General features: G+C 34.7%; 2 protein-coding genes and 1 non-coding gene across 3 annotated transcripts; 2 read left to right on the top strand and 1 right to left on the bottom strand.

The window, feature by feature from the left end:
* Positions 1 to 1,303: 1,303 nt before the first annotated feature.
* Positions 1,304 to 7,592, bottom strand: LOC113494095 (PSME3-interacting protein). Its single transcript, XM_026872241.1, has 7 exons — positions 7,368 to 7,592; positions 5,022 to 5,120; positions 3,943 to 4,063; positions 3,322 to 3,442; positions 2,822 to 2,916; positions 2,029 to 2,146; positions 1,304 to 1,557 (listed from the first exon to the last, which is right to left on the bottom strand). Exons 1-7 carry the CDS (start codon positions 7,462 to 7,464, stop codon positions 1,474 to 1,476), a joined length of 735 nt encoding a protein of 244 aa, XP_026728042.1. The 5' UTR covers positions 7,465 to 7,592; the 3' UTR covers positions 1,304 to 1,473.
* A 324-nt stretch (positions 7,593 to 7,916) lies between these two features.
* LOC113494096 (guanine nucleotide exchange factor MSS4 homolog) lies at positions 7,917 to 8,753 on the top strand. Its single transcript, XM_026872243.1, has 2 exons — positions 7,917 to 8,194; positions 8,492 to 8,753. Exons 1-2 carry the CDS (start codon positions 8,048 to 8,050, stop codon positions 8,729 to 8,731), a joined length of 387 nt encoding a protein of 128 aa, XP_026728044.1. The 5' UTR covers positions 7,917 to 8,047; the 3' UTR covers positions 8,732 to 8,753.
* A 991-nt stretch (positions 8,754 to 9,744) lies between these two features.
* On the top strand, positions 9,745 to 9,817 carry Trnav-aac. Its single transcript has one exon. It is a non-coding gene; the product is annotated as a tRNA-Val (tRNA).
* The last annotated feature ends 1,313 nt before the right edge of the window (positions 9,818 to 11,130 follow it).

Consider the following 11,130-nt stretch of genomic DNA (forward strand, 5'->3'; position numbering starts at 1 on the left):
TGTGACACTGGATAAAATAGTACATCGATTTTTGTTACACGGGTTCCATGTTATAAAATAGAAAATCACCTTCTCAGCGTTTATCAACTTATCACGAAATTTATTAAAACCTTTTATTATTAACAGTTTGTTTTTGTTTAGAATTCTGTAGTTCTAAAACATGTTGTTATAAACAATAATTTATTTTTTCTAAAATTAAAGTCTGTTTTGTTACTAATATCCATCATCTACTAATGAAATTCCTGCCTAAAAATTTTTATCATTTTTTTTCCTACGAACTGCTGAATAATTATTCCAGTCACATAAAACAATTATGTTCTTACACAAAAGTACATTTTGTGATTAATCAATTTTAAAGGTTTAAGTTAAGTACTTTATTGTCAAGAATAATTTTACGATATTCACTTCGACCTCATGTAATTTATCGATAAAGAATCATAGGTACCTAGGTCCAACACTACTCAAAGGTAAAACCGAAAGTTCGGCGTTTTTCAAAATAGTACCTATTTTTACTCAGTTTGTTCCTTACGCTAATCGAATGTGCATGTGCAATCGGGTAATTCGCGGACTAATTATCGTGTAGGCAGACAATTTTATTGTGTTAAGTGATATAAGTGCGTGTGTTGTGTGTGTATTATTTAAATTACGATCCTAGTAGCTCGATAGGTTATTTTACCGCCCGGGAGAATGGCAACATGCTAATGTGTTATGGCGAAGCACGTGGCAATGCAAGTCTCGCGATGAACATTTACTGGACGCGGTACTTTTTGCCCCGGGTTCAGCAGCAGATTTTTCGCCGCGCCAAAATTTGTGTGCACGTAGATGGCGGACATTTCGAAATTTTCGAACCTTATCTGGTTAGAAGTGAGCGAGATTAAGGTAAGAGTAGGTTTGATTTAATAATACACAAGACACAGATTGAAGTCAGAATAGTGTAAATTGATTGGTATTTTTTTGTGATTGTTTTTCGTTACATCACAACATTTTTATAAAATGCGCGCGCGTTTCGAATGTTTCGATCGTGTCGCCGAGTGTCGCCCTCCTACCACATTACAGTTCGTGTAAGTACGTACGCTGAGCGTAAGGATCGCGCGGTAACCAATTCATTGCGTGCTCAAAAATGACTAAATCTATAAATATTAATCTCCGACGGTAGCGACTTCTTTAATATTAATTAACACGTTATTTTAAAGTCATTATGCGACTTTGGTGGTACGGTGTTCCTTACACCCTGTATAGTGGGGGCTAAAAAAATCACTTGCTAGTAAAAAGCGTACTGGTAAGTGACGTCACACGAGATTTCAAACCACTGTATCCCTTTCATGTTTTGTTTATGAGATAAAATTAAAAATACGTATCCAATATTTTTTGGAAATCTATCTGACGGACTAAACAGGGTGTTTAGTCAATACCCTATCGTTAATCTTCAGCTATACATGACGTCACCTTTCTGTAAGGGTATTTTGGGCCTATCTAACTACTCTTAGACTGGTCCTTCCTGTGTTTGTCTTCAGGCCGCCGGCCCAGAAGGTCGTACGTCGCACAGCATTTATCGCTCTGAAGTGGACAAAAAGTATATAATATATTAATTTTCTTATTATCATATGGTTGATATATCAAGTAACGGACGGCGGTCAAAACAATCAAAATGACCGTACGGAAACGACTTCAAATGAGTGTTTTTCAGTTATCAGGCAACGAAAAAGGCTCAAAGTTAAACTTTCTTAATTATCACTAAATATTACAGGTACATATTTTGTAAATATGATCTTGAAGACCGACTTCAACAAACAATTCTTCTGCTGTTGACAGTTCTTATCTAAAAAAGTACAATAAAAACCAGTGGTATCTATCTCTAATGTCACAGAGGGTTCCAAAAACATTCAAGTCACATGCCCAAGACCAAAACTCAGAACAAGCATTCGTTAATAACACAAATGACTTGTACATATGTCTAACATGGCAAGGCGTACAAACCCAAGACAAATCTAAGAGTTATATAACCATATTAATAAGTATTAAACTTACGTGGCTGTGATCGCTGGAGTCATCAGTGTCTGATGTTGAATCTGTGTCGTAGTTGCCCAGTCCTGGGAGCAAGCCCACACAACGCATCACCTTATCTTCGGCATTGACACCGTTAGCACTGTAAGAGAGACAGAGATGAGGTTATCAGTGAAAACACACGAGAGAAAGAGAGAAACCTAGCGATATATTAAATGAATTCATTAGGACAAGATTTTTCGAAGTAAAAATTTTAATGCGATTTCTAACAAGGATGCTTAAATGTTTATTCAAAGTGTGGTAAACGCCCAATACAAGTATGGTAATAACTTACTGAGGTTGTCTCAATGTTTGTAATACGAGACAATTTAAGAATTACAATGCCACCATAGAGGGGGTATGAAAGCACTGTTTCTTTAAACGATCAACGTACCTGGGGAAGGGGGATAGAAAGAGACAGAGCGAGAGTTAATGCGTCGCTTTCAATTCATTTTCACATTACGAAATTTCACTTCAGCGCGGAGGGACTCCATGCAGTTATTTGTCCAACAAATATCTTTAAATTGGTAAAACTACACACATCCTTTTTACTTAATGACAGGACCCATACTGAGAAATTTACTCTTTGTCTCGCGGGGGCTTAAGAAGCATTCAAGTGACAAGCTCAAGACCCGCAGAGCATTACGTGTCTCGTAATACGTAATGCTAACGGCTCATGATTAAGGACTCCGGTTGGGTCCGGGACTAGTCTGGCAATCTCGATGAATACAATGAGAAAACCGTTGTATCATATAACTATGAGCTACATAATACTTACATTTGGGGACTCCCATTATTCTTTGATTTCGACGGCGAGGTTTCCTTTTCCTTTTCTCCTTCCATCTCGCTCGCTTTGCGTTTCCTTACAACTACCTGAAATAAATAAAATCTCGAATGGATACTCATACTTTTTGTAAAGGTCACAAAGTACATATTAACCCTTGCGAAAACACAAAAAACTATCAGGATTAGGACAGATGTATAGGACAGGACACAAAGGAGAATGGCATAAACAAAGAGAGACCTCGCAATGGGTGATTCAAGGTTTATCTTCTTCTTATCAAGTTTATGCGAAATCTACTATCATACGCCCCTTGCTTCTGACGTGGTATAAAACACCCTTCGAAAGTGATTAGGTGTATCACACCTTGCCTGTGTCTCTATGTCTATCTTTCCTTCACCGTTTTGGCCAATTTTCTAATACGTACACAAATCAGAAAACACTTTAGTGTATTTGAATCTACGACAGAACAGTATACTGTTGAATGACATCCTCACCCCCTGAAGTTTGTTCTTCTGCGTGGCGGCCTGTGAGCCGGCGCTGGCGGTCCGCGCGGGCGCCAGCTGAGCGCGCAGTCGGGTCAACTCCTCGCTCTCCGCTAAGTTCGATACTCTCTCCCTGTAGAAGATACATATTTATAGGTTTCAACGGAGAAATCAGACATTTAGTGAACTGAATGACTGTATGAAGTGATGAAGACTGGCGCTCCTTTCTGTTGGTTGTGAAATACTAAAGAAATCATCATTATCCACAGCTTTTATCCTCCCACCGCAGGGAATAGGCCTCCCCTTCTCGTTTCTCCAATTTCTACGGTCCTGTGCCAGTCTTACCCAGACTCGACCCGACCTTTACTATGTGATCGAACTAAAGGATTGGAATGGAGTATTGTTTACCACATGAGTAGCCATGAGAATTCAAAGCTATTCCAGTGTCACTTATAAATATATAATGGGGGGTTGAGGTAAGGTGATAACCCACGGCCACGGCTCTCAATAAATTTTGATGGAGCACAAATTATCTGCAATTGCATAAATGGGCGCAGTAATTCTAATTTTTTTGCCCGGGTGTCAGGACCATATCGCATTAAAAATATTATCTTTCTAAAAATGCACACCAACCTGAACTCCTGCATTTCCCTTTGTTCTTCGATTGAGATCTGTTGAGCTGCTTTAGCTTTTGAGCGTTCCACGAGGTCCAGGAAGCCGACCTCGTCGTCATCCAAGCCTCGAATCATGTTTTCTGAAAGAAAAATAAACCATAAATAATGCTATGTTTGTGACCTTTCACCGATAATGCTTTCTCTGAACGAATAACTGTCACTTCGTTGGGCAGTAATTTTATCCCCTTTTGCAAAAAGAGGGCTGTTATAAGTTTGATCGCTATGTGTGCGTCTGTTTGTGCTCTTAAACGGTTGAACCGATTCGAATCCTGTTTTTTTTAATGTGTGTGTAGGAATCGGTCTAGGTATTTAAATTTTTAGATTTTAAGTTTTGTCTTGTTCGGCCTAATTAATACCGCATAAGACACTGTCATAACAAGTGGTTGTCTGATAAAAACAATTCAATAGTTCCTGAGATTACTCCCTAAAATCTCACAAGCTTCACTTGTTTTTACTATTATCATGAATTACAATATCAACTATACAACAAAACCTATTTGTATTACACAGCCATGAAAATAAAATCAATTCTAACTAAATTGATATCACAAATCGTTTAGCTAGAACAAGTTACCACGCCAATTACAGCTGTGCGGGCTACGGTTCGAACCCCGCTTCGTAGAAACATTAATATGACCTCCTTATACTATCGGTTAAACGATATAACATACATATTATAACATATGCATATGTAAGTCTCACTGCAGACACTTTTCATCGATTTACTTTGACCTCAAATCGAGAAAACTAGATACCTAATTAGTGCCTATCAACTCTAAGTAAGACGCGGACTCGGCCCCCCCGTAGAACATTTATGTGATTCACGAATGCTAGCTTTGAGTTTGGGCGTCTTTGTACATGCGACTTAACATTTCTAAAGTCCATCTAATAATGATTAAATTCTTATAAAGGAGTTTCTATATTCATAAAAAGGTATCAATACTAACTCAACTTATGAGCTGTAAAGCTTCGGCTGAATAAGGATTAAATTATTATAAAGGAGGTTTTATATTCATCAAAAAAGGTATCAATACTAACTCAATTTGTGAGCCTCTTCATATTCAGCCTCTTTCTTCATTCTCTGCTCCTCGAGACGCTGGTACAGCGGCCGTGTATCATACGGCTCTTCTGGGGCCTCTGGGAAACAGAAATGTATTTGTATACGTATGACCATGTCTACAAACATTTGAATAGATAGATACTAGATGTAGCCCGCTCGCTCGAAAATGATTCCACAGGAACATAAAGTCGGTATAAAAACTGTCATATAATGTTCATCCTGGTTATAAACTATCTGCATGCTAAGTCGAAATCCATTCAGTGGTTTTTGGTTGAAAGAGAGAGAGGTATAAACATATTTTTTACATCCATAGATAAGATACAAACTAGCACATTTATAATATTAGAAGGATATATTATGTTGGGAAGGGAAACTCGGATTTGTTTATAGCTCACATGTTTTACTCAACAAAATAATTGATTTAGGATAACATTTCTGAAGTTTGATTAGGTTTACGTCCATATAAGAGTATAGCTATACCCTACCTCTTTCAACACTGGGAGTTAAACACCAACTTAGGTGGACAGACTACGCCAATACACAACACACAAAAATTGTAGACTGTGACCAATAGTATTACAGTGAGAGAGACATTAATGCTTCAAAGGTGTTTAAATATTTGGATATATTAGAACTATTAGAGTATAAACTCATTCAGGCTAAGTATAATAGATATTATGACTAAAAATAGGAAGATAAATTCATATTTATCTATTATGGGATTCATAACATATATTATAATAGAAGTTAAACAGTTAGTAGTGAAGGTATTCAAAATATTATTACTCTAATAATAAATTTATTTTCAACTTAACAGGACATAATTATGTTGATATTATAAATTACTAGCTGTTGCCCGCGACTTCGTTCGCGTGGTTAGAAGAAATTGCGACTATAACTTCAACTTGGGATTTAAACTATCCTATCTCTCAAGTTGGATCGAACTGCACATGGTGTGCGAATTTTATTATAATTGGTTAAGCGGTTTAGGAGTCCATTGAGGACAAACATTGAGACATGAGATTTATATATATTAAGATTATGACTAAGTATGGGATGAGGATAAGTTATTACTTATACTATACTAGCTGTTGCCCGCGGTTCTTCCCCGTGGGTAGAAGATATGAGTTTTGATTTATACCTGCCCTATTTTTTCCACATTTTCCATTGTATCTTCGCTCCTATTAGTCGTAGCGTGATACTTATAGCCTAAAGCCTTCCTTGATTAATGGTCTATTCAACACAAAAAGAATTTTTCAATTTGGACCAGTTGTTCCTGAGATTAGTGCGTTCAAACAAACAAACAAACAAACTCTTCAGCTTTATATATTAGTATAGAGTATAGATTAGATTAGGCATTTCAAATAAAGTGATTTTCTTTATTTTCTCTTTGTTTTTCCAGCTGGTGGCTTTAACCCACACCAAGGGCATGGTATGGGGATATATCAACTGTTGATCACTACAAACACCCCAGGCCCATACAATCACCTGAGCACCAGAGTCATGGGTTTGTACATGCTTCCAGCTGTGTATAATATAACTTAAGTGGGCATGTGAGTGATGTGTATTGACGAGGGTAAGTTAAAGACCCTAGCACCAGCAACATTACTACGCTAGCTGCCTTTAACTTTGTCGGCCTGCTTTTAAATACTTTAAAAATGATAAAAATGTGTTATAAAGTTAAAATAGAATAGATGTAAGTCATGGTGACTGGTCACCTGTTAGGTGATACTGCATTAAGTTATAATTAGATAATTATTTAAGTATCTGTAGTCTTGTTTGATATATGGACTTCATTCTAGTAAATAAATTGGTTATTTTTTTAATTAAGAAAACAAAATTAATCCAGATAAACATTTAATTATGTAGTAATGAACTCGCATTGTAAAGCAGATTAAACGAAGTATGACCAGCCCCTAAAAATATATCAATTCGCTTCATTTAAAACAAAGAATAGATTTGGCAACACATATGTATACATGTTATGAGGATGCATTTGTATAATAATGATGTTTAACTCTGCCCTAAAGATGACCCACTGACTGTTTTTTAACGTTCATTAACAATGACACAGTCAATATTTATATATTTCATTCACATCAGAAAAAAAATAACAACAAAAAATTGGTCCCTCAATAATAGTGCATATTCACATAAAAATGTAACAGACCAGTGGGAATTCTGAGGTTTTTAGAAAACTCTTCACAAATTAAAGGCACTATAAGACAGATTTGTCATAAATAATACAAAGTTATTGTTTTAATAAAATAAGTTCCGTTTTTATCAATGTCAATTTGATGATTAGAACGAATTACGATTCTTACCTTTTGGTTGGTCTTCGGTGCGTACTTTTTCCCATTCTTCCTGTCGTCGTCGTCGCCCTTCCAATATTTCAGTCTCCGATATGAATCCGGAACTCATTTTTGATGATAATTCAGTTTTTAATTAATGTTTAGCACTTCACTTCCTCACCTGTTATAGTTGGTTGGTAACCTAACTTTTTAATGAAATATGTGATTTTGACTGCTCGTTTGTTCATCGGGGACATTGGTCATTGAGCTTGTAGTTACATGATTTTGAAGAGGTGCTTAAATTGATTGGTAAAGTAATAGGAATATGAAGAATAGGTTATAATTTGAAAAAAAAACCGAAATTTAAATTAGTATTGTTATTTTCTATATTTTAAAATTAGAAATAATCGTTACATATAAATTACGTATATTTTATCCTATTTCTTACACACTGCTTGTAATGAAATCAGTTAGTAAATATTTTTTAATATAAATGCCATTTATTTTAATATTATTAATTGCAGTTCGTCATTGTAAATTTGTAACAGTCTTCGTAAACTCTTGACTACTTCGTATTCCTCCTGAATGTAATAAATTTCGGAAATGTCAGATTTCAGCCAAGCGAGCCGGTTAGTTTTTGTCTAAATTATAATCCCAAATGAACTTTCTTTTTAACTGTACGCTGAAATAAAGCTAACACTGCTATAAACAAGATGTCTGAAGTAGAAAATAATGAAACACCAGTTCAAAATGAAGAGAAAGATTATGTCGAAGATGGCAAAAATAAGTTTATTGTTAAGTGTAAATTCTGCGGCTCAAGAATATTAGACAAGAAATCAGCGAAGTATATCACGATAGAGGTAACAGTTCTAATTTATTACTTTCTTTTTGTAAGTTTCTCTGATATGAACAACCTACTTTGTAAGTTGTAAGTGTTTTCTTATCACTGAATGAAGTGTAGATTTTCACTGTAAATAATATGAATCTAAAACGCGATAATGTATTTTATGAATATAAAATCTCTATTACTCTTGATTCCTTACTCAAATTGTAATTTTATTACAAAGCACAAAATAAATAACCTAAACATTACAAGTTTGAGTCAAGTAGGTACTTATGTGTAACTTTTTTTATTTACTTTTTAATTTCATTTTCAGAAAGATCTGCCATTGATGCAACAAGACAACAACAGGAAAGAGGGTGAAATACAAAATGAATCTGTAAATGAATTCTATCATGTTGAAAACATGTATACATTTGAAAATATTGGTTTTACACACACTGTAGCTAATTGCAAATATTTAAGTTGTGCGGATTGTGATGCGGGACCTGTTGGTTACTATGATAATGATACGAAACATAGTTATGTAGCTATATCCAGAATTGTACATGCTTAAAATAAAGTTTTTTTTATTTCTTTTTTTTTTGTTTGACTAAGATCCATAACCAGGTTGAATTATACATAGAGGTTGAATAATATAGTTGTTATGTTTTTGATTTAGCATTCTTCAATAAAAATACAATATCAAATGAAAAAAAAACTTTAAATATAACAAACTAAAGCAAATCAGCCATTATAACTAAAAACAATAGTTGAAACCTATTGTTGGTCACGAATTCTGTTTAAATAGAGTTTCATTCTGCGAAATGCTTCAATAGCAGGTTACTCAAAATAAAAATCTATGTTTATATACAAAAAACATAGGCATTTAGTGTATATTTTGTTCAATCCTATGATTAATTGAAATCTATCTCATGTTATAGTTTAAAGATAAAGGTCAGAACATCCACAAGGATTCAGTTCGACTCGCGATCCCGCCGCGTCTGCTCATGATAAAGCACTCCGGTTGGGTCCGAAACTAGTCGGGCTACCCCGATAAATACGCGTGAGTAAACCGTTACATCATTTAATAATGAATCAGTCTCACGATAGTTATTATAAAAATCCACAAGGATGTTTCGATTAGGACAAAATCCAACTTTTATCTGCAATTAACATAAGAAAGATTTCAATTAATTGAATATTGCATATATAATGTTCACATAATTATTTTTTACATTCCTGTAGTGGAGATAATAACCTCTTTTTATGTGTTTTAAAATTTGTCATAATGTGATAAGTGTGTGTGTATGTGCAAATGCCCCATGCGCTTGTATAGTGTTCACTTAATACACATTTGAGCTTATAATGTAAACTGCATAAAATAAAATATATTATTTACATCTGGAATCGAAATTTTTATTGTGATTACGAAAATAATATTACACTATAATAATGTCTTCTGTTAACCTTGAGTTGTTTTTTTTATTTTATCGCATAATATTACATTAATTTCCATTTATGAACTTCATTATCTTTGTTTTACTTACAGATAACTACTAATCTATACTTTTAGCGTTGTAGTCATCAGTTTCCGTGGTGTAGCGGTTATCACATCTGCCTAACACGCAGAAGGCCCCCGGTTCGATCCCGGGCGGAAACATAGCTTTTTGCTTTTTCTTTGCCTGAAAGAGTTACAAAATATATTTTTATCAAAAGGTACGGTTATTTAAATTAAACATAACCAAGTTACTGTATTTTGGTGATATATTAACTCACCTACTCGCCGAATAGCGATTTGCTCAAACAATTTAAACAGGCGTTATGATGAATCAAATAACATTAATGTTGACCTCTAACTAAGGAAGCTGAATGGCTAGATTCATTGCATTATTAGTGACATGGTATTAAAATAAAGTTATTAACTGCTTTATCTAAATATCAAAGCTGTTCTGTGTCGTGCGTCCGATATCCTTCCGCCCTCCGGTCGTGTCGGTTTGTTTCCCCACCGGGCTATCAGAATTATTGAGTAGATGACAACCAAGAGAGCATCTGTGTTTAAACATACCATAGTAGGCTAAACATGCTTTTGTACTAGTGTCCAGTAAAATCGTTTGGCCCCAATTCAGCTACATACTCTGCAAATATTGTCTTTTAAATCCTATTTCTATTCATGCATCGGCCATTGTAAATAGCGAAATTAGGGCCCTTCTATCTTTGGACACTAGTGGAAGCGTGATAGAACACTAAAAGTTTTATAACTGCGTCTCTTTTTTTATCCCTAATGTTTAGTTCAGGAGGTGGTAGACTTTTAGGAGGACATTTCAAATATGAAATTTTTTATTAAATGATGTAACGGTTTACTCACGCGTATTTATCGGGGTAGCCCGACTAGTTTCGGACCCAACCGGAGTGCTAAATCATGAGCAGACGCGGCGGGATCGCGAGTCGAACTCGGTCTCACGACAGTTTTTATAAAAATAATGAAATTTTTTGCTCATACATAAACGCAAGGTACTTCGAAAACGATTTGAATCATTGTCAAAGTGTTTTCGACCAGGCCCGTTCTGTATTTAAAAGCACTCAAACTTTAACGCTTTCGAAAATAATCAAATAAATATTAAAAGCAGGATGTTATCGTCAAAAAAAAAAAACAAACAAACATTTCACTTTTGTAAACCAGTTTCGAGTATAATAATTTAATTATGATCGTTTTGAACTTCGAAGTTTACACTCTTACCTTAGTGCAACCCGAAGTTCTGATTTAAAACTCTATGGTGAAGATAATAACGGTCATTTTGCAATGCCAAACAGTTGACTTTTAAAAAAGCTTTTAAAGAGGCGGCCTGTAATTAATTTTACTGTTATTTTAAAGTTTAAAAATAAAATTTCTTACAAAATCATTTTATCCTAAATTGAATGACATTGTAACAAAATTACCATAAATTATTTCTACACTATTATTAAATGACAATT

Source organism: Trichoplusia ni, chromosome 5 (assembly GCF_003590095.1).
Source record: "Trichoplusia ni isolate ovarian cell line Hi5 chromosome 5, tn1, whole genome shotgun sequence".
In the NCBI taxonomy this organism is placed as follows: Eukaryota; Metazoa; Arthropoda; class Insecta; order Lepidoptera; family Noctuidae; genus Trichoplusia; species Trichoplusia ni.

Bases quoted from the DNA above. Each gene is read 5' to 3' on its own strand.
- LOC113494096 (XM_026872243.1), top strand. From the start codon at position 8,048: ATGTCTGAAGTAGAAAATAATGAAACACCAGTTCAAAATGAAGAGAAA. The intron at 8,195-8,491 runs GTAACAGTTCTA...TTTCATTTTCAG, and splicing joins CGAAGTATATCACGATAGAG to AAAGATCTGCCATTGATGCA.
- LOC113494095 (XM_026872241.1), bottom strand. From the start codon at position 7,464: ATGAGTTCCGGATTCATATCGGAGACTGAAATATTGGAAGGGCGACGA. The intron at 4,064-5,021 runs GTTAGTATTGAT...TTTTTCTTTCAG, and splicing joins TGAAGAGGCTCACAAATTGA to AAAACATGATTCGAGGCTTG. The intron at 3,443-3,942 runs GTTGGTGTGCAT...TATCTTCTACAG, and splicing joins AGGGAAATGCAGGAGTTCAG to GGAGAGAGTATCGAACTTAG.